The 27,245-nt window shown below is 44.4% G+C and overlaps 2 protein-coding genes across 2 annotated transcripts; one reads left to right on the top strand and one right to left on the bottom strand.

Annotated features, from left to right (window-relative positions):
* Positions 1 to 1,727: 1,727 nt before the first annotated feature.
* On the bottom strand, positions 1,728 to 7,545 carry LOC126556744 (sorting nexin-13-like). The gene is made up of 9 exons (XM_050212213.1): positions 7,409 to 7,545; positions 7,210 to 7,316; positions 6,092 to 6,577; positions 4,747 to 5,847; positions 4,522 to 4,677; positions 4,335 to 4,450; positions 2,639 to 3,766; positions 2,211 to 2,566; positions 1,728 to 2,145 (listed from the first exon to the last, which is right to left on the bottom strand). The coding sequence occupies exons 1-9, from the start codon at positions 7,519 to 7,521 to the stop codon at positions 1,728 to 1,730; spliced, it is 3,981 nt and encodes a 1,326-aa protein (XP_050068170.1). The 5' UTR covers positions 7,522 to 7,545.
* A 1,218-nt stretch (positions 7,546 to 8,763) lies between these two features.
* On the top strand, positions 8,764 to 15,418 carry LOC126560002 (transmembrane protein 26). Its single transcript, XM_050216163.1, has 5 exons — positions 8,764 to 8,957; positions 10,034 to 10,710; positions 10,793 to 10,952; positions 13,558 to 13,797; positions 15,073 to 15,418. The coding sequence occupies exons 1-5, from the start codon at positions 8,764 to 8,766 to the stop codon at positions 15,416 to 15,418; spliced, it is 1,617 nt and encodes a 538-aa protein (XP_050072120.1).
* Positions 15,419 to 27,245: the final 11,827 nt, after the last annotated feature.

The raw sequence follows: 27,245 nt of genomic DNA, 5'->3' as shown, positions 1-27,245 counted from the left end.
TTCTAAAACTCATAAGAAAGAGACCGAGAGAGAGAGCGAGAAAGAGATTTACTTAAGCAAAAAGCAAAAGCACACAAACACACACGCAGAAAAACAAAAAAGCCACAAATTGTATCTCTCCTTTTCTCAGAAATTAAAAAAAAAGGATGTCATGAGATGAGATGAAAGGGATGTGTTTGTGTATGTGTGTAGGCTACACAGCAGGATCAGTAATATGTAGTAGCAACCAGTAGTGTAGTAGCAAACCCGTAGTAGCGTGTAACGAAACGGTTAAGTAGCATGTCCTTCCACCTGGAGCCCGTGGACAGGCGATATGAAGGGTAAAGAAAATTGTGTAAAGAAAAACGAAAGAGAGGAAAAAAGCAACAAAAAAGTAAACAAAAACACACACAGCAGATCGATGAAAATACAAAAAAAAAACGGCGGGCGGCAGCAGTAGCAAAAGTGCTGATACAAAAACAAATCTTTTATGATTATGAATAAAACAAAGTAAAAAGTAAAAAGAACAAAAAAAAAACACAACATAATTTAAAATAACGTGTAATGGTGTTTGGTTTGATTATCTTTATTTTTTGTTTTGTAGAGCAATCTGAAAGGAAAGAATATTTCTCTCGCTATCGTACGGATATCCTATGCTGGAATTTATGGTCGTTCGGTTCCACTCTCATGACAGTCCCCAGAATCCCTCTGGCAGTTTAAATTGTCCTTCCACGCATTCGGCGAAATCCTAATATCCTTCTGAACGTCGTCATCTTGGGCGTAACCAGCTTTAAAGCTTTGAAGTCTATGTTTCAAAGGCGTACAAGATTGTTTGGCCCTTATGATGTTCCCAACAGAGATCGTTTCACGATCTATGATAGATTAGTGCCATCAAATCGTTGATGGCTGTTCCAAGATTAGTGAAGTTTTGGACAATTTGGAAGAGCCTAGTCGATCTTTTGGAAGGCCTTGTCCTACATTAAGCATCAAACGAACTTTACGAAAGAGAATGCTCCGAGGGTCTTACATGACGGTTCCGCGGCGACGATCCCGAGATAATACAGAATTTCGCTCCTCTCAGCGTAAGATCTTAGGCTTTGGGAATTAGAAGTACCGAATGGACAAGGTTTTTTTTTCATTTTACAGTTTCTGTTTTGTTTATTTTTCCCTTTGTTTTTGTTCTACACAACAATAATAATCCTACTAAGTGTAATGATGACAGCCTCAGACACATGCACAGAATAATATTTCCTATTTTTTTTTATTTTTCTCCTAACCGGCAACAAATGGTTTAGCGCGATGGAAGAAAAATAGCAACTAACTTGTTTATTTAAAAGTAAAAATGGCCAACACGCAAACAATTTAAGCACCTCTATTATGCATCTGTTTTTAGCTCTATGTTTGTGTGTCTCTAATATTTAATAAAGCTCCAACAACAAAAAACCTTGCTCGTATGGACCGAATAAAAGCGACACTCTTGTATTAAAAGCCAATATTATAAAACAAAGAAACAAAAACCATTAACAAATTAAATAAAACACGAAATATTGGAATGGCGGCTGATACATGGGTAAATGATAAAAAAAAAACAACTAAAACCAATACAGTAGCATCTCGTTTTCGTTTCGTAATACCGTTTCGTTTCAATCGCTGCATGCAACACATACTGTCGGGAATGTAGGGTTCTCTCTGCTTGGTACTTTGTCCCTCCCCCGCTATATCTTTTCTATCTAGCTAATCCTGCTTCTTTACGAATATCTGGAAGTTTTTCGCGATCCGGACACAACCGGGCCCGGTGTTCCGATGCGTATCGTTGTCGTCGTATCGTCCGTTCCGTTCACAGCGCCACCATTTGCAGTAGCTCCACTCGCACCGGGGCCAGACAGTACGGCGTGTTTGGTTATGTTTTCTGTCTGTAAGATCACCACTAGCAAGCGGTTAAACAGGATCAGCAGTAGCCGAGTGTTTAGCTTCCTGTTCTGTAGCATCTGGAAGAAATTCAACAGTCCACTGTTGCACGTTACCGATCCGACCACATGCTTCAGATCGTCGGAAAGTAGGGCGAAAAGGGAAATTTTGGCCGCCAGTTTTGTCCGCAGCCGAGTACTGTCCTCGCGTAGCGGTGTGGTTGGATTGAAGCGATCCCCTTCCGGCCAGACATTATTCCTTGAAAGAAAGATTTCAATTAGAACAACTTCAATTAGATAAGAAACTCGAGCACTTGGACCTACAATATTGATGAAAGAATCGCCTCAAGCTTGTCCGGTGCAAGTAGACTGCTAGCTGTCTGGATAATCCGCTTGTTGGTCGCATGGCTAACCCAGGGCGCACCGAGCAAACGATTTATTAGCCCTCGGCGTAACCATTGTGATTTGTTCTGCAGATCAAACACCTCGTCGAGAAGGTTTAGTGCTGAGGCGAGTGCCGGATACTCGGACTGTTTCAGCTCGAGCGTCGGAATGTCCTGAATGTCGTAGAAGCTGCGCTCTTTGAGGGAACTTTTGCTTACAAACATTCGCGAAATGCCACCGACCAGTGTGTCCGGCATGTTGCGGATCTTGCTCATGCCCGATTTGAGACTTTCGATCTAGAAAAGAAACAAAAACACACGAGGAAGAAATAAAAGTAGGAACAAAACAGTATGGGAAGCAGCAATTACCGTTTTTACAACCGGTCCACCATGCATCTTCCGATCGTCCGTGTCCGGCTCGAGAAAGTTCCGTATGATCGCCATCATCTCCTCGGAAAGTTCCGCTTTCGCACAAATCTCCGCCAGAAAGCGGTTCAATATTTCCATCCGATGTTCCAGCACCGCCCGTTGCGTGTTTTGGAACGTTTTTTTCGCTGGAAACGGAACCCGCTCGAGTGCCGGGAAACGCTTCACGAGCAACTTCTTCAACTCCAGGAACTTTGAATAGCGTCGATAGATGTGCCAGCTCTTGTGATGGTTATCCTCGATCACGTGCACCTGGATGGCGTATACCGCGTAGTGGCCCTCGCAATGTATCGCCGTGTTAATGATCCGGGCGGACAGTTTGTGTCTATACTGATGCTGGTGATGGTGGTGATGATGGTGATGTCCCAGATGACCCTGATGATGATGATTCACATCGTCCGCATGCAGCAGTGGGGCCGGAATTCGTCGACTCGTTGGCAGCACGACGGTGGTGGACGCCTCGTTGCCCGAATCATTACTAGAACAGTCGGACGATTGACGGAGCTGCTCAATGTTGAGATCGTTAATGGCCGCAAACATCCCGGTACAGTCGCTGTGCGATCGGGCATGCTTGATCGTGTTCACCGTCGTAGGAAACAAGCTCGATGGGGACGGTTTCTTGTGGATCGGAAGAGCGGCACTTGCCCTCACATCATGCTCTTCCTTGATGTCCACCGTAATCGGTGGGCCCTGAACGTTGGACGCGTTCGTGTTCGTGGCATCCTCATCGTCATCCGTTTCGTCGAACCGAATGTCACCACTGTTCGTGTCGCTTGCACTGTCACTCTGCAGCAATCGGTCACCAAACACGGTCAAATGATCGAGCGACGGCATGTCCTGATCGTGCGCGCTGTGAAAGTCTAGCTCGCGCAGCAACTGCTTGTAGGCCACACTTTGGTAGAAGTTGTTTAGGAACACTTCCTCGTTTTTCTGCTTCTCGTAGATGTATTTGCAGATCGAATCGAACCACGTGTTTTCCGGCTGGATGGATGGATCGCTCAGCCGGAAGTTGAGTGCCTCGATTAGTCCCGGATCAATGTTAAGGTAGTTCGGTGAGGAGGGTTGCAGATACTGGAAGAAACGGGGAAGAAAATATTTTTATTGTAGCTGAAGTAACACGAGCCGTAGTTACAGTAAATAGATATTGCATCTTATACCGTGAAGTCTTCTAATACTGTTTGTAGGAATGGCAATAGACAATTCAAAGCGAGGAAAGCGAGGAGCGAGGAGGAAACGGCAAGCGATCCGCTGATCAGATCTTCACCGTTCGATAAATCTTGAAGAAGCTACTTCAACTAATAAAAAAAACTACTCCACTTAACCAGGATGATATTTTACGACAAAATGGGGTCATTTCCGAACAAATTAATAATCATTGTCCAAGTAAGAGTGTGGATTAACTCTCATCCAAGCATCGACGAACAATCAATAATAAAAAACAGGTCCCTTGACATCAGAAAGAGACATCGGGAACGGTGGACATCGCCGAGAATGAGGAGGAGCTCGGAGGACAATCGAAATTGATAGGTTTATAGCTCTCTTCAGTAGTCAAACCCTTGAACAATCGTCGAAAACTTCATCTTTATAGAGCCAAAATCCGACACTGCCAACTAAATTCCCTTTAGTTGAAAACAATTACCTCTTGATACAGAGTGCTCGCCTTTTCCCGGATGCTTCGCAGCAGTTCCTCGCGGCTCAACTTCGATTTGTTTACCTGCATCTCGGAGTAGCACTGGCTGGTGCTAATTTTCCATTCTGAAAAACACAAAGCCTCAAAGTTCCAATTAAAACACAACCCACCACAAGCATCCGACAGCTGCATTTACCTTGAGCGGTGAGATAAAATATCACATACTTTTGCAGATTTAAAACACTTAGATAGTCCAGATAGTAGAACACGGCAAGCTCCTTTCGCAGTATATCGTCCAGGCTTAGCTGTGGTAAATTCGTTGACGCTTTATCCCGTTCCGTTTTGCCAAAGTCTGCCAAAAGAGAGAAAGTAAAGAAAAGCTACATTCATACTGTTCACCTAAACGTCCTCCTTTCCTTACCATTCTTGTTGTTCTGCAGATGGCTAATTCTCAAATCGATCAGCTTCTGGGTGTACTTTAAACTGGCCAGCTCCGCACTGCAGCTACTATCCTTGTACTTTGCGTCCATCTCTTTGGTAATGAGCTGCCGGCAGGCCCGCAACTCCGACAGATCCGTCGACTGGCGGATCATCTTCAGCAGAAACTCGCCCGCCGGTGGATCCTTGGTGAACTGTTTCGCTATCTGCAGATTGATAAAGTCCGGATCTGCAAGCGTGTTAAACATCGGTTTCAGCAAACTGTTGGCGAGCAGATTGCACAGCAACGTGCGCAACGTTAAGCAGTTGAAATCTTCCTCCGGCAGCACGAAATAAAGCACCGTTTCGGACACTTGCTTGAAGTAATCGTTGAGTGCTTCCGGGTCCATACACTCGCTGCGGTACTCCTCGCAAAACCCGAAGAACGAGTTCAGCAGCATTGTTTCCGGATCGATCAACGATTGCTCATCGGCCGGTACGTTGTAGAAGCGTGAGTTGGCCACATTTTTCTGCAGTGCCGCATTGCCCAGCTGCCAGGTAAGATCCGTTTCGCTTTTGTTTCGCCGATGGCCTTCCACCTTCAGGTTGCGACGCTGGGGAGACAACTTTTCGTGGATCTTGGAGCGTTTCGGATCGGTGGTGGAAGATTTCTTGCTATTGGCACTGTTCACTACCTCCTGCGAGGCTAGCCGATAGAAGCGCGTATGCTTTGCCAGATCGTCAATCAGTCGGGTCGTCATCAAAGGCAGCAAATCGACGTTACGGACACGTTGAGAGATTTGCAGGATAAGCGATTCGATACTGGTCCGTATGTTGCACTCGGAAAACTCCCGATTGTCCGACACTATCGTGTACCAGGAATCGATGAAATCACGCACCACATAATCGAGGATCGTGTGGATCAGCTTGTCGATCGGTTTGTTGCCACTGAGTATCTTTTTCTTCTTCGGCGAACCGGGCGGTGTTTCTTGCCGCTGGTGGTGCTGGTGATGCAGCAGAATCTCCGGATGAGTGAGGTACGACTTAAACGAGGACAGTGGTGTGGATGCTACCGAAACTTCTTCGCCGATGGAAACATTTCCTACTGGAAAAGGTTTGACAAAGAGAAGATCGATGAAGAAGTTGATCACTTTTCCGTTTTTTCCAGGCGGAACAAAATTGAACACTAGCTTGTTTTTCTATTCTAGCACTAATCTTGCGTCCCTCTACGTATCCTCTACCTCCTAAAGGTCGGACAAACGAACCTCCCTACACCTTCTTGCGCTACACAAACACAATGATAAAAGCATGAATCCACTGTAAGCCCCTTTCCCTTCCCGAAACTTTACCATCTTTTCGACTGCGATGCTTGTCCCCGTCCTGATTCACTCCTGTCGCCCGCTTGTCCGTATGTATTTTGATGCTCTCGAACGGTCTCCAGCGGCTACGTTCCTCCCCGGGCGATGGCGATGGCCGACTGGTGGCCGGCAGCGTCGAATGATGGGTCGGCCCAACACCTTCCGGACTGTTATCTAAAATGGTATGATGGTCCCGTTGGTGGAAGTGCAAATGGTGGCCACGGTGCATAAGGTGGTCCGTGATTGCGTTTGGCTTGACCGGCGATTCAGCACCGCTGGCACGCGGTTCGCGCTTCTTGAACAGCAGCTCGATTCCGGCATCGAGAAAGTTGCGCCGGCGGGTACCGTGGCCACCGGTCGCGGACGAATCACCGGACGGGTGTTGGTGGTGGTGCGCTTTCGCATTACGGTTCGATTCGGTTTGCACTTTGATGTTGGGCGAAATGAGCAGCAAATTACCGGGCTTAGGGTCACAAACTATTCGAGCGAGGGGGGGATGGTGGGCAAAAGGCGCGTGACGTTTAACAAACACACCGACCGGTCACAGTTGCCGGGGTATTGCGTGCGACCGTGCGTGTGACAGTTCCGTCACGGCAGATAGTAACGAGATGAGGAATTTTGATGTTTGGTTCAGGTTTTTTATACGATTTCGTGTGCACGGGTGCATGTCATGGCAACATTTTTGGTTAAATTTTTGTTTTTCGATTCAAGTGATGACGAGCGAAAGAGATAGCGTGTACATGTGTGTTTGATATGGGAAAGAGAGAAAGAGAAAGAGAGAAGAAAGTATGGGGTTTCCGGATGAGGCGATAGAATATTGCTAGCGACAAACAGCAAACACACAACATCCAAGCAATCGTATGAGCAACATATAAGATGTAAGATGATGACAATAAATGAAACAAATTATAATTCCAACGACGCTTATATCCAATCGGGATGAGATCATGTGCATTATTAGGCAATAACACATATAAAAACCGAACAAAGAAAGCAAACCGAAACAAAACAAACTCAAACAACCAATTCGCAATCGTACGGGTTAAGGGGTAAACAAATAAAAAGCTACCAAACTAACGTGGCATTAGGCCTAACTCTACTCTACATACCGATGCTTAATCCCAACGATTTCGGCTCATCCAAAGGGTTCTCGAGCAGCCCACTGTCGAGAAATTTGTCCAGATCGCTATGTTGTAAGTACAATATGGTCAGAAACCTAGGGGATGATAGAGAACGGATTGAAAATGTGCCGCACATACTCACATACAGCTTCGAAACAAACGACAGCTGATAAGCCAATGCCCTTACCCGAGCAAGAACAGCACCAAACCGATAACCATCGTCGTGACCCAGAACACTCCAACCAGATTGATCGACACAGCGACGCTGAGCGCTATCCAGCTGGCGTACTTAAACTCCATCCTTGGGGTTTCTGCTGCTGCGGCACCTACGTCTTGTTCAACACCATTCTACACAATGCTTTTCCTTAGTTGGTACGGTGCACACTGCTGGACTGCTGGTGGCGTTGCATCTCTATTGCGAAAGACTGGCTTCTGAAATGAACGGGGAGGAAACACTTTTTCACGTGAAAACAACACGAAAGCGAATTTTGTTTTGCTTACATATGTTGCGATGTTTTGATGGAATGAAGGTGTAGCGCAGCAGGTCATGGCATGCTCGGCTGTCAGCTGACTGATGACAGTTGACAGTTGGGCTTTCGTGGGTAGATTTGAAAATGCCCAACGGTTTTTGGGACACAATCAAAAGTATGTGAGAAAAAATATTTTTTAATAAATCATGGAGCTTAAATGTGTAATAATATGCAAATAAGGTATACTGAATTGTAATGGAGTATATTTTCAGAGCATCAAACTGATTTACGACGCGATTAGGTCAACATCCTTCTTTATTCATATGGGACGGCCAGTTAACATGAATCGTGAGAGCTGCATAAATTTCTCTTCTTAGCGTCAATGAGCTATGCTATGTTGTTGTACTAAAGCTATGGATGTCTTTCTTGCTCGTCCAGATGTTGAATATGCCGAGTGTGGACCTATTCTCCCAAGTAACTAGAACTGAAAGAATTTAGAGAATTCCCCAAAGTGTACACGGGTTTCCATACATTGGTTTCTGTGAAGAAGTCCCAGCAGCTCTCAGATGTACCGTATTGTTCGCGTGGTATCTTACCTAGACCTTGAAGCATTATAAAATAGGTGAAAAAATGCTAGCTACAACATACACACACACACATTCCTGGTTAGTATAGCTCTGACTACGGCGGATTCCGATTCCACTATGCCACCCGTTTCCTCCGAGCGAACAAGCTTCAGAAATAGTTTTAAGTCCGTTTCGGCTTCAAGACTGTTCCACGTGCTCGCTCTAGCAGAGTAAATAATGCACCAAAGTTTAGAATGTTAACCCCAGCCGTTTGGGAACATTTCTGCAATTCATTGCAAAATTGCCACCGTCATTGTGGTGTCGATTACAATTCGTATGCCAATTCGATTTGATTGGTCATGTTTCCTTGTTCCCGCCCAGATTAGGACCCAAGGACGGCTGCTACTACTGTTCGTCCCGTTCGACAGTGTCAGTTGAGTGCGATCGTTTGATGAGATTGGTCAAGGCTTTTTTTCGACATTACGTGGTTGATAATAGTGCTAACGATGGCGAAACTGCTGGCAACGTTCAAAGCCACCGTGACAAGGATACTGTTTGCCGCCCACGGGTTTATTGCGATCTGGCAGGTGACCCAAAACAAGAAGGAACCCATCTACTGGTGTCTGTGCGCTCCGATCGGTGTACTCTTTATCGAAGGCATCTTTACGTTGGCGATCAAGAAGAATCAGGAATGGCGCTGGTAAGAGAATCTCCTTGGTTGGTTTCGGTGGAAGAGATGCAAACAAAATTTCTGACCGTAAAATCTAATTTCCTGCTGCCTGTATGGTGGTGTCCTCGGCAGAACCACACGTCGGTTATTGGGGATTGGTTTGGGGATGAATCCCTACCATCGTACTCGTACGTTAAAGTGGTTCTATTTTTTGTCCCTCCGGTGGTGTGGTATCGTCTGTCTGGTGCTCTATTGTTGGGATTCATTCAAGATGGAAAGATTCACACAACGAGGAACAAAAAAAGATGAAGAAAAGATGATGCTCGTCGTTACGTCATGTATAGTTACCGTTTGGTATACTGTCGCTGGTGAGACATGGCAAAGCAGCCGTAGGTCCTTGGTGAATAAAAACGGTGGAAAATGTGCCTTAGAAAGTGGTGTCTTATCTCGAGTTGTGAGAAATCGAATTTACAACATGCGTGAAGTGTAACTTGCACTCTGTACGAGTAAGTGCCCGAATCAATTGACTGTCGTAAGAGTGCTACAAAAATGGATGGAACATGACACCAATAATATAAAAGGTTTTAGTGAACTTTCTAATGAAAATAGATAACAATATTCTAAACCTGTAAACCTGCAAGAACTAGAGCAAGAACACTTCCAAGAAGAAACATAAATTTACATCAAACATAATCCACAGCAGTTTTAGCAATTTTCCAAATTTTTCTGCTCATGCAATCATTTCACCAAGGCCCCAATTCCACGGGTTACCCACCCGTTCCTCTTAAGCCACCTTAGGGTGAAGCAGTTTTAATGGGAAAGTTTTTTTTCTTGCAAACAGTGTTGCTACATTCGTGTTGATTTAGGGCGAACTCGGTCGGTACATGGCCGACCGGTACGGGCCACGAACACGCCGCTCTACATTAGAATTAATAGCAAGCTTAACATTTTTCATTCACTTGCTGCTAATTTCAAATTACCGTGGGCTGGCACTGTGAGCACCATCATGTCCATGCCAAAACTCAATTCTATTCGTTGAGAAATTAAAATAAATATTTATATGGTTTCATTGCAATCTTCTTTCCCCACCCCCTCCCCTTTCCAAGGTTCTGTCCATCGGTTTTTCTCTACCTGTCCAGTATCGTTCCCGCCATTTGGCTGCTGGAGCTGGACAAGCTGGACAAGCGAACACGCTACCAGGATCAGATGCTGAACGAAACCATCAATCTTGCCGCTACGGTCGGGAAGGACCTGAAAGACCTGAACAAGATGTTGGGAGTCAAGATACAGCTGCCCGACATACAGCTAACGGCGGAGATGTGGGTCACACTGATCGAGCAGTTTCTCATGCTGGTGCTCATCATCGGCCGGTGGATGTTGCCGAAAGGGGATCTCACCCGGGACCAGCTGAGCCAGCTGCTGCTCGTGTACATCGGTACGGCGGCGGACATTATCGAATTTTTTGACTCCTTCAAGGATGCGAAGATAGCGAACGAACCGGTGCTGGTGCTACTGACGCTAAGCATTTGGTCGTGGTCGTTGCTACAGTTTACCATCGTGCTGTCGGCTACGAGGGCTCGCAAGCCACGGGGCGGTGGCAGTCAACCGAGGGCCGGCCAGGACGGGACGGATGATGCGAGCTGCTGCAATGTGGCCTGCTGTAACATTGATGTGTGGGGAATTGCGCTTAACATTTTGCTGCAGGACGCACCGTTCCTTACCTTCCGATTGCTTATCATCGTGCACTACAAAATCATCACCTACATGAACATCTTCTTCACCTGTGAGTGATTTATTGTAGCCACCGATGGGAGGAAAGACTCACGTCGACTTCGCTTATTAACTCCATCCCACTTACAAAACAGGCAAAAACACGCTCGTGATACTGCTGCAACTCTACCGACTGTACGTGGTAAATTCGGAGAACCGGAAAGCGGCGGCCAACAAGAAACGGTTGAAGATGCGCGCCAAGGCAGAACAACAGTTATCCGCGAGGCAACAGAAGCAACGGAAAATTAGCAAAAGGTAAGCGTTTGTTCCGCTAAGGAATTAGTTTGCATTCGTCATCGTACCGCGTCAAGCATTGAGTAAAGATATTTAATGAGGTTAACCAAATTTAGTTCGACTTCATCGTATCGTTTGATTGGGATGCTAAAATTGTGCCACCGTTTGCTGCTGATTACAAGAAAAGCCGATTAAATGTTGCTTTTCAAACCAAAGTTATCCAATTAGTAACAGACTTGCACCACTGTCGACTAATATTATTTGCCATTTTGGAAGACGCTTTATATCGTGCTTTGTAAGGTTATGTTACAAGTTCAAGCAAAGCGTGTTTTTGAAGGGGACAAAGAGTGTAAATACACCTTCCGCTTATCTAATAGCGATCACTAATTACATCCCATTTGTTTCGCTGTACCCAAGCATCCAAACCCGTCAACCGGTTCATGTAAAAGCTTCCGTCAGTTGGACGCGCGAATCTTCGTATATCGCCGGATCGTTAACCTTTCCCGCTTACTTTCCCCTCCTCCCACGGGATGTTCGTTAGTGGGTGGTGAGGTCCCCAAAAGGGAACAAACATTAATCATCCCGCCCGTTGACGCTTCTTCGAGTCAGCGAAGAACGACGCGACGACTGACAGAAGTAATGCGCCTATGAATGTAGGCCACGGGAAGCAAGCGAAAGGCATCAGAATCGATGCCGTTTTCCGGTGTCCTCGAAGAGGAGATAGAGCCGATAAAGAGGGAGAAAAAGGGACCGGAAACTGGGCTGTCGTCTGCCGGCAAGAGGCCTACCGTTTCCGGTTGCGTATGAAAAGCTTGCGGTTCGAGAGAACGTGCTAACCACTTTCGTGTGCGCGTTATCGATTATTTCATCCACCAAGAATTCTGTCGGTTGGCAGTCGGAAGACCAACCAACGATATGGTAATAGCAGCACGGATAAAGGAAACAAACCTATGATTCGATTTGACTCCCCCATGGACGTGATTCCGGGCTACGGAGAACGTGATATCGGAGAAGATACTTTACCGTGCCCGCCACCAAATTGAATCTTGCGAGCATCGGTACCGTTTAATTTGCAGTTGTTTAGTGGATCGGACGTGGAATAGAAATTCCCTCAATGTTTGCCTAGAATTCTTCCCCTGAAATATCAAGCGGGAGATTGTTTGTCTAAGCTTTCGCATTAATTATTTTGCAAGTTTTATAATTTTGAAGGAAAGTTCCTCAGTTCGGGGGGAAGGCTTTCTCGGCAGATTTCGAATCAACTTGTCGAAGAAATATGTCGCGAAACTTTTTCCGTAATTCTACTTCCAAAACTCTCCATGCAACGCAACAGTTGTTTAAAGATTTATGTTAATAGGATTGTGTTCTGGAATAATTAGTTTGATTTCGTTTTTATCAGACACCAAACTGGCACGTATGGTCTCCACAAGCCAGCAGTAGTAGCATTATTTAAAATCTGCCCAGCTGTAAATTTCATTCTCTATCGGTTGTCAACGAAGCGATGCGGAGAGACTTCCTGAAAGATAAGTTATCTCTTGTATAGCTTGCTCGAAGCTGTGACCATGACCAACACACACACACACACACACACATACACACACACACATTCAAACACAACCCTGTTCGTCTTTGAGAGTTGCCACTATAGCTTCCTCGGTACGGAATTGATCCTTCGGGACGAGTTAGTCAAAGTTGGTGCCTGTTGGTACTGTTGTTTCTAGAAGTTCCCGTGTTCCGCAACAATAAAAGCACCGATGCACCTGATGACTTCAAGCTTCTGCTGTGTCTGGTGTCGATTTTTAAACCTTTTTCACCTCTTCCCATGGCAAACTGCAGCACCAAACGATGCACTTTTAATGCGACTTATAGCGGTTTCACTGATTGCCCCGGAAAGTATGCAACCGTGCTCAATGAAGCAGTTCCGCGTTGGTGAGCTGGTGGAATTAAGTGCTTTTGCTCGCACAGTTCTGGAAAAAGAGGATTTGAGCGTGAGCGTATTACTTCAAAAGTTTTGCTCCCTCTGGGTTGGAGCTGAGATCACAATCCGATGTTGGAAATAATACAAACATAACAAAAAACCAAAAAAATACCACCATCGTTTGCTTGAGTTCCGTTTCCAGGAACTGGGGAAGTGAACCGTCTCATCAAAGTCGATCGATGGCAAGTCGTTGTCTGTTTCTGTGTACAGCCTCTTAGTCATTTCATCTCTCTCTCTCTCTCTTTCTCTCTCTCTCTCTTTCTCGTTCCCTCTGAAGGAAAGTGGCGGACATTGGAGATGACGACACGGACCAGGACGGACGAAAGTCGAAACATTCGCGGAAAAGTCGGTAAGTGTTTCCCATTTGTAAGCCAAACAGGCTATCTATCGGCTCGGACATTGTAATCCACCGAAAACGAGGATAACGCCATGTGCTGGCGTGAGCACGATTAATTATGCGCAATTAATCACCCGTGACGGCACGCGACTGTTGCGCAATTTCAGCTCTATTAGTTACAAGTGTGTCTTTGGCAAAGCGATTGTCAAACATCATCATCATCATCATCATTGTTTGTCTCTTGTCTTTTCTGCAAGAGACTCTTCCGTGTAGCTTTTGCATCATTTTTGACGTTTGAACTTTTCCCACCGCAGGTCGTCCTCGTCCCGCAAGGACACTGGCTACTCGACTGCCAGCAGTCAGACTACGGCCGAGCAGCGGCGTCAGCGGAAGGGTGTGACGGTGAAACCGCGGCCCGGTACCGAGTCGGATGAGGACGATCCACCGCTCCACAGTGATGGCGGTGCGGATGATGATGGCCACCTGTCAGAGGGCGAACAAAGGGGTCGTCCGGGTAAAGGCGTCGAACGTCGGTCAAGGGATGGAAAGGACAGGTAAAATGTTAACTTGTGAAGAAATGGTACTCGGTGGGAGGTTTTGAAAGTACTTGAGAAGTGTCTCAGAACAACTTTGTTCATTGATATATTTTTCGAATGAATGTCTATTATGGGCAATTTTGGAGCAAACTGAAGTGGAACATTACTTAGAAATCTTAAATTTTAAACCATCATCCATAAAACGACAGGTGTCATTGAGGATAGCGGTCCTTATCTGTCAAACAACACCAGCAATGCCATTAAATCCTATCAAATCTAGGTCCAAGTCTGGGTAGTTTTGCCTGGAGCGTTCTCCACAAAAGATGTTTTTAACGAAGAGAGCTTTTTTCACTCAAATAACACACTAAAACACTGCATTTAAGATGTAAAGGAAATGGCTCTCAGCACGCAACACTCGAAATGATATATTATTTCACACAGATGTTCAGGAAAAACAAATCGATTCCCAGAGCATTCCCGGAAAAAGGTCATTCCTTTCTTCTCCCTTGAAATCCCACCGCCGTTTTGATGATACCCGGGAGCGACTCTTTTGTGCCATTTTACTCCACAGTACGGTGGGTCTAATGCCCGATCGCACGTAATCCCATTTCATTGCAACTCCCGTTGCTCCTATCCAGGACATCTCCGGGACAATCATCTCTTCTTCATCCTTTACCTCGAGGCTGATCTCGAACCGAAATGACGGCATTTTGGATTAATATTAATTGAGAAAGATATCCTGTAACAATCGTGTGTGTCTCTTTTTCCCTTTCTATTTGGTGCTTCCTTGTCTAATGCCAAGTAAATTATCGTCCACGTACGCATCGGTTATTCAACCTTGCAACACACACACACACACACATATGGAACGCACAATAAATGCTAACTCATAGGGCGCGATCTCGCCAACTTTCGTGAAAGCAGTGAGGGTTCTCACTTCCTACCCAGGCCAGGATGATTGTGTGCCACTTGTGATAAAAACATAGCATTAACATCATACACAACATGATGATGTTGATGATTATGTGTGTGTGTGTTCGTACGTGTATGTGTGCCATTTCCTAGGATTAAGACCAGATGAAGAGAGGCAATGTTTCCACCTCGGCGAAGTTTTATTCCATTATAACTTCACCGGAATAATGTTCCACCAGCGGACGATTCTCATCCTCAGTTGGTGTGACCTCCGTGAGGATATAAATATATACATACATGCATGTATCGTCCCGGTGCCATCCTTCATCATTGTCTCATTCCAGGACCGCATGTTATTCGTGGCTTCTTTTCTCTTTCCAGAAAATCTTCCACCAGTCGCCACCATACGACGGACACGAAGCAGGGCGGGAGCAGTCGTCGCAAGCAACGAACCTCCTTCGACAGTGATCGTAGCGAGGATGGCAAGACGGGCACCGAAACGCGCCATCAACGTAAACGACGCCACGGAACCGAATCGGCCGCCGGTGGTGGTAGCTTCGAGATAATCCACGAAAAATCGTCCAGCGGACGGAAGAAAAAATCGAAACCTCCACCACAACTCGACAAGTCACCTCCACCACCACCACCACCGCCGCAGGAAGCATCCTTCACAGGATCATCCTCACCAGCCACTGGCAGCAGTGAATCTTCTTCCGGATCGGAATAAATTGCCGGACACAATTTTTGGTGATGCTGATCTCGAGATGAGGAATTTCCTTTCTTCCGATTTTGGGGAAGCTTTGGTTTGGACACTGGACATCGGTAAACACCGGCACCACCAGGTTGTTGAGTAGGGTTTTTGTGGAGGGTTTTGAATTTTCGGCGAAAAACGAGCCATGATAAATCTCGGCCTCGACAAACAAAAGCCTGAAAGCTGTCCCGAACAAAAGCAGCAGTTCAAAGGGTTTTGTTGTTGTTGTTGTTGTGGGGATGCAAAAAGCATGCTCCTTATCTGAAATGACCACTAAAAAGGGGTCCACCCCAACCCAACAGTGCACACCCCCGATTGTACAAAGGAGATTTGATCGTTTGAATATTATTGTTTACATTTGAACAAATTCATACACTTGTATGGAACAAACGCAAGCGATTAAAACTTTGCGATATAGTGTATAGCGCTAGAGTAAGCGATATTTTAAAACGTTCAGCACACAAGCAACAAACCGAGTGCCTTCCGCTTTTACGGTTGCCATTATTCGTGGAAAACCATAAACGTTTTATTTTCCTGTTTTTTTTTTGGAGCGCACGATCATACTGCTCCCTTTTTTTAATCCTCCGACGACATAAAAAAGCTCCCTAAAATGTCCAACTGAGAAGCTGCCACCCGCAGACCCGTTCGAACAACACGTGATGGACGTGGATTACCGGTCCAGACTGGTGGGATAAGCACACCACTCGTCCACTGTTGACGCGCACGGGATCTGTTTTTTTTTTCTTCCTTCTTTTTTTTTTTTGTTGGTTTTGTTTGTGATTGTGATGCGAAGATAATGCATACTTGTCATTGATAGGCCGTATCGCCATAATCGGCACGTACAGCCCACACAATTGTCCTTGCTGATGGAGACGCCTGGTCGCCTGTGTGTGAATGGAGACGCCTGGTGGTTGGCCGTGTTGAATGTGGTCGTAGTAATGGGACGTCAAGTAAATGATCGTCTTTTACATTGATTCGACATCGATACGAGCGTGGGTAAAAAAATCGGAGGGATTAGTGTGTCGGGCATAAAATAGTGGACCAAACCTTCTCTATTAATGCCCTTGCGGAAGGGGAATCCTTTTGTGAGCAGCAGAATGGAATTAGCATCATAAAGTGATTGTGCTACACAACAAGTACCTCATCACTTTTGGAGCATTACAATAGTGAAAGTGTGTATTAACTAATACCGATCGAACCAAGCTAAGCAATTCGCTCCCAACCCGGACGGTGGGTTGATTGTTTACCGAAATGGTTGAGCAACGAACGATTAATCGCAAAGCAAATGTATTCATGACCGCGTTCATACTTTCGTTCGCGTGGTAATGCGTACCGATGCGTATGACACCGTGTGTCACCTCACACATTCATCCGGTGCCTAACCTTAATTACCATAATTGGGTGGCATATGTTTTCGGTAATCGTACCATAAACACAAGCCACGACACGCGCTTTCGTACGTGGAAAAGCGACCGACTAAATGGATTTCGAGGTATCAAAGGAGGATGAGCAAAGGTGTGAGGAGAAATTTGTTTTTAGGCAACTTTTTTGATGATAAAAAATGTAAAACGAATTGTAAAAAACAAGCATTTAGAGTTTCGAAGTTAAATTAGTTTTGCAAAAAGAATGAAGAAAACAAAAAGCATAAATTAAGTTGTAAAAATTGTACATGACAAGGGCGATAGCTTCAAAGGAAAGGATATAAATTTCAACGTGCTCAAAATAAAGCACTCAAAAACCCAACCCAACCAAACCTCACAAGTAAACCGGTCCACCCCAAAAATAAAAGCACCATATCGAACTCGTTTTCCCTATTAGGCTTTCAGCACAAAGCCACCGTAACGCTTCAACGGATATCGAGATTTGAATACCGGATTGAGAAGTGCACACGGTCGCTGCTTGCGCCATGATACAGCGTGTTGAATACCATCCACAAAAAAAAAATCCCCCATTGAATGATTCGACAGCAGCAGAGCAAAAAAACCGAAAATGGAGAAACACAAAAAATACCCAAGCCGAGTTGTATTGTTGATCCCTTGGGAAGAGTAGATTTTTGCGAAGAGAAGAGTGAATGGTGCTGGCGTGGCAAAAGTCACACGGTTCCATGGATAACAAGTGCACAAAACGAGCCAGGAACCATGACGATTGGGGTATGAATTTTGAAAGCCGCCGGTACAACCAACGAACCCCACGAACGATGCCTTTGGGGTAGAATCATTCTCAGTACCAGTTTTGAAAGTTAATAATCGATGTGCAAGTCAGACGAACAGGGGGAACCATTCTTAAAGTTCGGGTCCGGAAACAATTGGGTTGGTTTTGTTTATTGATAGCTTTAAATGGAACGAATCGGAAGCGGAATTGTGGATGAAAACCTACAGTTTGAATATTTTTTCCATCTGTCGTTGACCGTTGGATAATTTTTACTGATACAATTTCTTACGAACACCACAAAGGTATTGATTGGTAAGCGTGTTTTTCGTAGAAGAAGCTGATTTGCTCTCTGGGAAACATCCGGATGCCATCATACCCTTAACTATTTCTCCAGTGCTCCGATCACCAGGCGCCTCCTTTTCGACAAGCGTTCTAGCACGTACCGGGTATGATTTTATTATTATCATTACCATAATATAATCGCTTTGCAGGAGTCAGCGGTGGTAGGCAAAGAATCGAAAGGGATACAAAATAAACAACGAAAAGAAATCAGAAATAGTATTATCGTACAGTAGCGAACGAACAGGTAAAAAAGGCTGCTTGGAAAAATGAAAGAGACAACAGAAATTCGTTTCCCAAAACGGTGGAGTTCTGAAACGGAAAACAGCATATTTTTATCGCCGGTTCTGTACGACCCTGCCTCCACATTGTGAGTGCAGTGCCGAGCACTGTTTGCTGTCGTTGTCGAGGAAATCAGGAAGGAAGCAAAATTAGATTCAATTCGTTCGTTTCGTGTGAACCAGCCTCCACATTTTTTCTTGCTTATTTCCGTGTACGTGACGTCAGACAAACCTGAACCAAAGAATCGTTGAAAGGTGGGGGGGGGGGGACTCAATGGTTCTCAGCGGTTCTTTTCGTCGAATCGGTTTCAAGTACATACAAGCAATCGCAAAAGGTAAAAGTAGAGCGATGAAAGGAAAAGGTAATGATAAAACTATTGAAGGGAAACCTGAGCTGGAAACTGACAGTCGACAGTGAAGCCGGTTTGGATGGTTCGGTGAGACAAGAATCATGCACGTGGAAGAAGACACCAGAACAAGGTAGGGTGCTCGAGAATTCATGAGAGTAAGCATTGGTGAAACGGACAAAAACGCAAGAATCATCAAGAAATCACAAAAGGGCCTCAATGTAATCATATTCTTGTGGCATATTGAATCGTGCATGCATAACTCAAAGAGATGTTGTTGCTTTTGCTTTTGCGTTGCAATAGTAATCTGAGGACAATATTACATTTGAAAGATTTCATAACATAAAGCGAAAAGCAATAAAATGGTACGTGGAAGCTTTAAGAAGATCCGTTCAATAAATAACACTTTGGTACAAATGGCAAATGGTTGTTTTATTGTTAGTAAGCTCATGAAGCTGGGAATTTATACAAATAGTGTGACATATGGATACTGGAACTGACAAAATCCTCTTACCCACGTTAGCGTGGTTGATAGTGTGCTTCTTGGCCGTGAGAAGGATCATCAGTGGAGATATTCTAGACCCAAACTAAGATGGAATGATGGTGTTGTTGCGTTCGTCAAAATGTTCAGGATGTGTGGTTTTGCAGATGTTGGTGCCAGGCCGGACTGTAATAAACTCCTTATTCATGCAGCAGTACGGATCCACTGGAAAGCTGCTGCAGAGTGTCGAATATGCAATCGGAATCGTTCGAATCTCACAGAGATATGGTGCAAGGTAACGGATTCTTTTGTTTGTTGTTTAACATCGCTCCGGAAGATGACAAATGAAGCGAGGAACGTCAACATTCGGGGCATGATTTTCATCCAATCTCTCCAACTCCAAGGCTTCGAGGATGATTGAACGGATATCTGCCAAGGTTTGTAAGGCGATTCCGTCACAACAGACAAACAAGTCCGATAGGATTGGATTAAAGAACAATGGGACGAAGACTCAGTGCCTGCATGCCAGACGCTTTGACGATCAGCTGACGGCGACGATCATGGCGAAGAAATAAAAAGATATATATGAAATACAGTGTTTTCAAGCCTAGCTCAAGTAAAGAATGGAAGGTTACTTTAGCACTGTAAGTCTTTGTAATCAGTATGTGGTTATCTAGGATTCATTTCCATGGTTAAATCAAATTAAAAATACTCAGATGACCAAATCTGCAACCATTTCTCCATCAGTTTACTATTCATTTAGATAGTATTACATTTCCCTACTATTTTCAGAACATTTAGGAAAACATTTTTATGCGTCAAAAGTACAAAATATAACGCAACAATATTTTCGCCGAAGGTGCAGCACATTCATTATTAAATCTTCCAATCATGCTGCATGTAAACATCTGGCGTAATAAAAATTTCCACAAAAAAATCCATTTAATAACACGCGGCTTCCTGTGCGTAGAGCGGCTGATGGAGCGTCCACTGTCACCAGTCCACTACCTCTCGTCCACACACACACAAACGCACACAGCATGGTGGTCCATTTCCTTGGCTCGTTGTTCAATTCATATACCGCGTACGCAAGGGGGCTAAATGCGATTGAAATTGTGCTGAGAATAAATTAAAGTTGCCTTCGCAAAAGGAAATAATACATCCTGCGCCCGAAAACGCTAAGGAAAACTCATGAATGCCTCTCACCAAGGTTGGCCGGGGGGTGGGGGGAACGAATGTGTAAGTAGGAATCCTTACATGAAGGAAGCTGTATACTACAAAGGAAGAAGAAAGCTGTCCCGAAAGGTAGCGACGATGGCCAGATGCGATCGATGAGACGCACCGCTAAGCTAACGTCGTGTTGGTGATGGAGGTGCAGCACAAGAAGGAATCCCTCCAGGGGGTTAGACGTTTCTTTTTGAGTGGAATTTTGTGTCAACGGTGAGTGTCCCACTGCGTGTGTATGTGTGTCTGCGTTCGACGTGAACGGCCGTTTTGACGGCTTCCGCCCATCGCATGCCCGCAATAGCTTCAATCATCTCAAGAGAAATCGAGAAATCGATTCCGTTTTCCCGGGTGTAAAGAGAAAGACAGACAGAGAGAGAGAGAGAGAGAGAGAGAGAGAGAGAGAGAACAAGAAAATGTGGGTCTGATACCATGTTTTCTTTTCTTTGCGCCATCTCATTGTTACTTTCTTCCTTCGGCAGGCAAGTGCATCCTTCCGAGGCTGCTCTCCATTCTTTCGAGACCGCTGTCGAGGTTTCCGGCCCCGGTCTCACAGTCGACCGGAAGCGTGCAGGACCGGAAAGTGGTGGCTAACATCAGAAAGTAAAGTACACTCGGCAGTCGCCAGTACACTTGTACCCTCGGCCAGCTCGTGTCACCTCGTAAGACTTCCTTCTTAGCCAGCGTACGCTACAAATAATGTAGCCTTTTTGCTGGTCTTTCTCGGTCGGAAAGTTGCGGAAAAAATTGTTCTCTTTCGACAGTTTACACCATGGAGGAAGATGAAGGGCACAAAAAAAAACCCACACATACACACAAACGAAACTTATCCACCCGGGCGTGTGAGTCTGGTACAGCTTTTGCAATCCGAAGTTGGTTACGCTACTTTTAGGGGCACAGGTTTTCTGCAAACAAAACTTTCTCTCCACACTTTCTAGCAGTTCGATAGCGCGTGCTGAGCTGTCCGGGTCGGGGTATGAGAGGAAAGAAAACGGGGAACCAAATCCCTTCTGGGAAGCTGTGCGCTTTCTTTGCAGCAACCTACCGAGGCTAAGTAGCGCACACTTCGGTGGTCAAATTTTATGGCCCAGTTGTTTGGTTGTGGTGGTGGTTCTGTTGTGTGAAAGGTTTTTTGCTCTATTTCTTGCTTTTCTGGTTGTCCTTAACCACAGAAATAAATATCTAAATATTGCACATGTTTCTCATAACACACTGACGCCAGGGACACGGTAAACAAGACAGTAAAACAAACGGAACTATTGTTGAACTCGGTCGTTTTGAGAGCGTTTGTCGTTCCTTTTGCATTGGTATAAGTAACAGGAGGGTTGATTATCACAGTAGGCTTCCTATAAAAGTTCTGCAGCATGGTAGACTTGATTGAGATTCGAATCTGCTCAACACTGCGATGATCAACTGTACATTGAAGGCTACATTGAAACCATTCGACTATTCGGAATGTTGAAATTAAAATAGATTTAAAATAGGACTGAATTTCATACGATATGGTATTATACAATATTAAAAAAATAAGATTTGGAGGCAAAACTTGATACTTAAGAGATAAAAATGGATCTAAATGAGGCTTTACATCGTAAAAAACTTTACATCATTATTTGTACCTGATTTTAACAAAGCCTTATGAGATTTAAAATTATGTGTTGTTTCACTTCGACAAAACGTGAAAAGGAAAATCATTTAATTATAAAATAAACGAGGTAAGTTTCTGAACAATTCCGATAGGTTCTTGTAAAAAACTTGTAAAAAATCAAATTAATCTTTCTTTTCTGTAAATTATTTTAAGAATATGCTGCCATAATTAAAATAAATTTTGAATTGAAAATATAAGAAAATAAATAAAATTCACGAAACAAAATGCCTGTAGAAATATGATGATTAAATTATTTATTTAATTTCTTCTTGAAATGAATGAATTGATAAAGGAAGTAAACAATTTAACGTTTAATTTTCTCGTCTAATTAATAAACTTAATTAATCAAAAATATAAACAATTTCATACGCGAATATTAACACAAGTGTATGCAAAATCAACACCGAAACAGACGACTCAGAACGTTCACTGAACAACCGAATTCAACCATAGGTCTGAATGTTATGAGAGAAAGTGTTTGCGAAAGCACTTTTAGTTGGTCGCTTACCTTAAGATTTATGGTTATCGTTCGTAGAAGAAACTATGTGACCACAGCAGCCCTGTGTGGGGGGTTAAACTATCTATTAACTTTGCTGCTGTGTACGAAAGCGCGATAAAGATGAAATTTATGTGAGCCACCATTAATCTGTGCGTGCGGTAAAAACAAGATTAATAGAATGTCACCGGCAAATAAACATTCGAAACCAGTACAATGTGTCTTATTGAGTGGCTCGTATCGTTGAGTTATGTTTAATATATTCGCCAAACCTTTTAATTGAGTTCCTGGCAAACTTAAACCGAAAGGCAGACAGGCCCAGTGTCACAGTCAATTGCAAACAATCTCGAGATCAAAGCTCCCTCAATTCAATGTGGCTACCATTTCTTCCGCTCAATAAACATGCTTTAAATGAAAATCGTTAGTAAAAAGTCATCTTTTAATCCATTCGACCATACCCTGAAATAGGTTTGCTCGTGTCGATTCATGAGCAGGGGGCTAAATTCAATACCGTACGAATCAACATCTTAATTCCCGGAAGCCCGCCGTCCCATTAAACATGTCTTTATGATTTATTACTTCATCCAAACCGCGTCGTATACGTTGGGATTTTCGCAGCGCTGTTTCGATGGCAGCCACAATTCTAAAACCGTCGTACCGACCCCAAACGCCCAGATAAAATTTACATTTTTGAAAGAACGATCACAACGGTGGATGAGGAAAACACTTCAGCTCAACGAGCAGCTGTCGATGTACGGTAGCAGTATCGATCAATACAATATCCTGCTATTCCGTTGCGAACGCGCTTTGCCATGGTACACGCGGGAAAAGGTAACTTTTTCCGCCACGTATGGCGTTTGATGGCTTTCGGGTGGTTTTTGGCATTTCACGGTTCATCTGCCTGCCAACGACCGTGAACGGGAAAAGCTAATCAATTAAGCACTTTCGTCACATTTCCCCATCATCATCATCAGCAGCAGCATTCCAGCGCTGGGGATTCCACCACTATTTGCTCTGGTCTGGGCAGGACAGGGCTGTGTTGCGTTACATATTTGCCACCGTTCGGGAAAACTAATTGCTTACCTTATGCGATAAGGTCTGCTGAGAAAGCATTTCCACGTGCGCGTTAATAAAGCTGCCTAAGGGGGCGGTCGATGTTGTGAAAACTAATTTCACTATTCGCCTTTCGATTTGCAAATTAAATGAGTAAAGCAAAAATATATTCCTTTGTTTACATTGACAGTATTGTTTGCCACGTGGCAGCTAGGGGAGAATAGTTTCGCTGGATGGGAAGGAATGGCTCTTTCTTTACGTTTCTGATCGTTGAGAGAGGAAGATGGCAGCAAGCAAGAATTCAGTATTTGCTTAAGGGAAAAATAATATTGGTCGCCATATAAGGAGACAAACACGCTCGCCTGCGGGATGTTCCCTGTGGTGAAAAGATCCCTTTTTTCTGGCGGTTGAGAGCATTCCTTTGTGGAAAATGTGCAGCAAAATTCCTCCCACTGTGTTGGTGGAATGTGTGGTGCAAATGGTACAAATTCCTTGTCCTAATCGAACACGCATTCTGTCCAGTCATTCCTCCTTCTTCTGCGGTGATGCTGACGGTAAATCTTTACTTGAAGGTGAATAAACGTGATATGAGAAAATGCTAGTAAAAGGCCACGATTAACTATGTAATCTATTTGTAAACAAAGATAAAATATATAAACTTGGATAATTTAACAAATGTTTAAAGCGAATCGCTAAGAAAAGTTTTCCAGCATAGTAACACAGTTGAGATTTGAGACGAATGTCTTACCAACGATACTATTTGATCAGCTTAGACTACATGCTCAAAATATTACATAAAAGCTCATGAACAATCATGGGGAGAAGGCTTAAGAAGACATCTACAGTAAAATAGGTAAATATATACATAACAATCTAAAAGAAAAAAGACCAGCTTTAAAATAACATACTTTCAATCATTAATCGCTCTAAAGTAAACTCGTCACACAGCTGCCGTTGATCTAAAATAAACTTTCCATTTTCATACCGATCGTCCCGAGCTGCCACGCTTGCTTTCACACATCCATTCATCTCCATTTAATTACATTTCCTTAAGAAAACTCTCCCGTCGGCTCTCTTGCCAACTTCTGTTGGCGTTGCCTGGCCGATCGGAAAATGCAATCCATTGGCGCCTCGCAATCGCTATCAAGCACACAAAACTTTATCCGTGTTCCATCCATTCGCTTTGTCGATACGATGATTTTGCCTTTGGTTCGTTTCTCACTTTTATGGAAATAGATTTGCATTTCCATTCTGTGTTCACACTCGCACCCCAACAACACACGGTACGGCCAGGGAGTCATGTGCGTGCGAGAGCAACTTTTCTTCGGTAAAGTTGTCGATTCAACTGTCTTCCGATGCTGGTGCACAACACCGGTTCGAGTGTCTTTCCGGGCGACGGTATCTTAAGAAAAGTTGGCTTCACATGCCGGTGTGCTTTCGTGTGGCAATAATGTATCGAGGAAAGCAAAAGAAAGAAAGCAAAACCAAAAGCAAATGTGCCACACGCAAATGTGCCGAAGGTAAATCCAGTTTCTCTCACACTCGATCCCACCCGCCCTGGATACACAAATTCGGAAATGGATCGATTCTGCCTGCCGGTGCCTGCAGGCTGATTGTCTTTGGCCCGTGTGCCAAGCAATGGCACTGGGAAGCGGCGAGTGTAAAGGTTGGGTGGTGCAGGGGGTGCACTCCGACAGGTTCAATAATCAAATTTACCCCATTCCTATTGAATGGTTTTCCCCACAGGGCGACACAGTGTCAGCTACCGTCACACAGCTCGAGCCTCGCACAACGCACAGCCATTCGCCAGTCAAACGCCAGTTTCAGGTCAGAGTCCTGTCGCTTGTGCTACGATGAAGAAAAAAAAAACAGCTCAACGAAGCTGCCATCCCGCTCTCCCTCACCCTACCAGCCATCCGCACCTATCCGAGCAGAGAAAGTGTACCGAAGATTGAGTTTTCTTTTATTGGCGAGATCTTAAGACTTTACTTTTGCTTTCAGGCGCACGTGAACGTTTTTGCACGCACGGAAGCTGAGCGGAGGCCGAAGCGAGTGAACACTGTACGCGCGTATACGTCACCGAGTCGCTTAGTGTTGCTAAGAGCGAGTTACTCGCGGGAGAATGAACACCCTTTCGGCTCTCTTCGTGTGGAGTAGACGCTGAGTTCATCCCATTCCCACAGGTTGCCATTCATCGTGACCATCCACCTATCGTTCATTCGTGTGCGAATAGTCGGACGGGACGGAAGTAGATTTAACGCGCGCACCGCGGTCAGTTTGATTTTCGCCAAACACACCGAAAATCTTGTGAAGTATAAAAAAAAAAGAATCAACCATTAGTGTTTGTATGTGTGTATGAGCCATTGTAGCAAGAAGAACCGAGAGTTCCTTTTAACTGATTGTATCTCAGCCCACATGTCACACTTCTGACGTGTAAATATTGAACGTGAATTGTGAGATTTTTAGTAAGGCAAGAAAAGAAAAATGGGAACGAATTTCCTAACGTGAACGTGGTCGTTGTTGTGACGTCAGACGGTGAAGAACGTTTCCTGATCGATCGCTGGAGATTGCTAGTATTCTGTGAACCGTTTGCTCGAGTGTCTGCTTTATCAAGTTAATACGAAATTCCGGGCGAAGTGAAGTGGTTTCGTAGACGGGCAGGTTCGCAAAATGTAACGACCTCGGTTCTCGTTAAAACAAGCATCAAAGTTTGCAAAGTGTTGGCAAGAATTTAAGCGGCTGTACAACGGATCAGCTGGTTCCTTGTGCTAGTGCATTGTGCTAGTGTGAATTGGTGAGTGAAAGTGTGTGTTTTGGCACGTGTTGTGTCCTGGGAATTTCTGGTCGCAGAGTTTAATGCGGAATGCAGGAGCGACCGTTGACCGTTGTTGACCAGCTGTTTCTGTCGTTTTGATTTCCCTTTTACCCGAATCTTTTTCGTGTCTTGTTGAGTCCTAACGTCAGCAAAAATTTCGACCCTTGTTAATGGTCGGAAAAAAAAACTGTCATATAGCAAGGAATAGGGCGAAACCATTCGCGCGCACACACATACCGTTTATCCTCTCCAATCATCATAAACCGGTGATTCGTGTCAAATTAAAGTTGCTTTCGTGCTTTTTTCTCCGTTCTCCGTCATCCCGCAGTCAGTTGCACGTGTCGTCATTTAGGGATCGTTCGGCAGAAACAACGCTCAGAACAGCACGGGACATCCCGATCAGTTTTTCTGAGTAAATAGGATTCTGATTTACAACTCGCACGGAAAATACACGACGGTGTTCGTGCTCTAACCTGCTGCTGTAGGTGAAGAGTGACTCCAGAGAAAGAGAGAGAGAGAGAAAGAGTGAAAGGAAATAATGTCCACTAAAAGCGATGAAATAACCAACGTAAAGCGATAAGATAGCGTTTAAGAGGACAGCAAAAAGTACTCGCCCAGCCGTGGTAGCAACCACACGAACCAACAAAGGTAAGCCGCTTCTACCGATCCTTTCCACCATTTTTGCCATGTTTAATTAGGCTTGCTTCCTTTCTACGATCACTCGGTAGGATTCAATTACTAAACTTAATTTGCGGTCCTAATGGAATAATTATTGACCGGCCGAACCGATCGCTTAAAGGGTCCGGACGGTCGGTGTTGGCGAGATATGATGATGTTGGTGGTAGAAGAAAACAAAATGAAACTTTATTTTCATTATCACGCAGAGAAGAACAAAAACCAACGGTTCCAGGTTATCCGATAAAGGTGTGCCATTAGTGGGACATCTTTGTCGCACATACCTGAGCATA

Source organism: Anopheles maculipalpis, chromosome 2RL (genome assembly GCF_943734695.1).
Source record: "Anopheles maculipalpis chromosome 2RL, idAnoMacuDA_375_x, whole genome shotgun sequence".
NCBI classification, from domain to species: Eukaryota; Metazoa; Arthropoda; class Insecta; order Diptera; family Culicidae; genus Anopheles; species Anopheles maculipalpis.
Note: the sequence above shows the minus strand (reverse complement) of the source record. Positions and strands in the feature narration are given on the sequence as shown.

Excerpts from the sequence above, each read along its gene's own strand:
- LOC126556744 (XM_050212213.1), bottom strand. The coding sequence starts at position 7,521 with ATGGAGTTTAAGTACGCCAGCTGGATAGCGCTCAGCGTCGCTGTGTCG. Across the intron at positions 6,578-7,209 it reads ATCGTTGGGATTAAGCATCG|TTTGTGACCCTAAGCCCGGT; the intron begins GTATGTAGAGTA and ends TCGCTCGAATAG. Across the intron at positions 4,451-4,521 it reads ATTTTATCTCACCGCTCAAG|AATGGAAAATTAGCACCAGC; the intron begins GTAAATGCAGCT and ends TGTGTTTTTCAG.
- LOC126560002 (XM_050216163.1), top strand. The coding sequence starts at position 8,764 with ATGGCGAAACTGCTGGCAACGTTCAAAGCCACCGTGACAAGGATACTG. Across the intron at positions 10,711-10,792 it reads CATGAACATCTTCTTCACCT|GCAAAAACACGCTCGTGATA; the intron begins GTGAGTGATTTA and ends CTTACAAAACAG. Across the intron at positions 10,953-13,557 it reads CAACGGAAAATTAGCAAAAG|GTCGTCCTCGTCCCGCAAGG; the intron begins GTAAGCGTTTGT and ends TTCCCACCGCAG.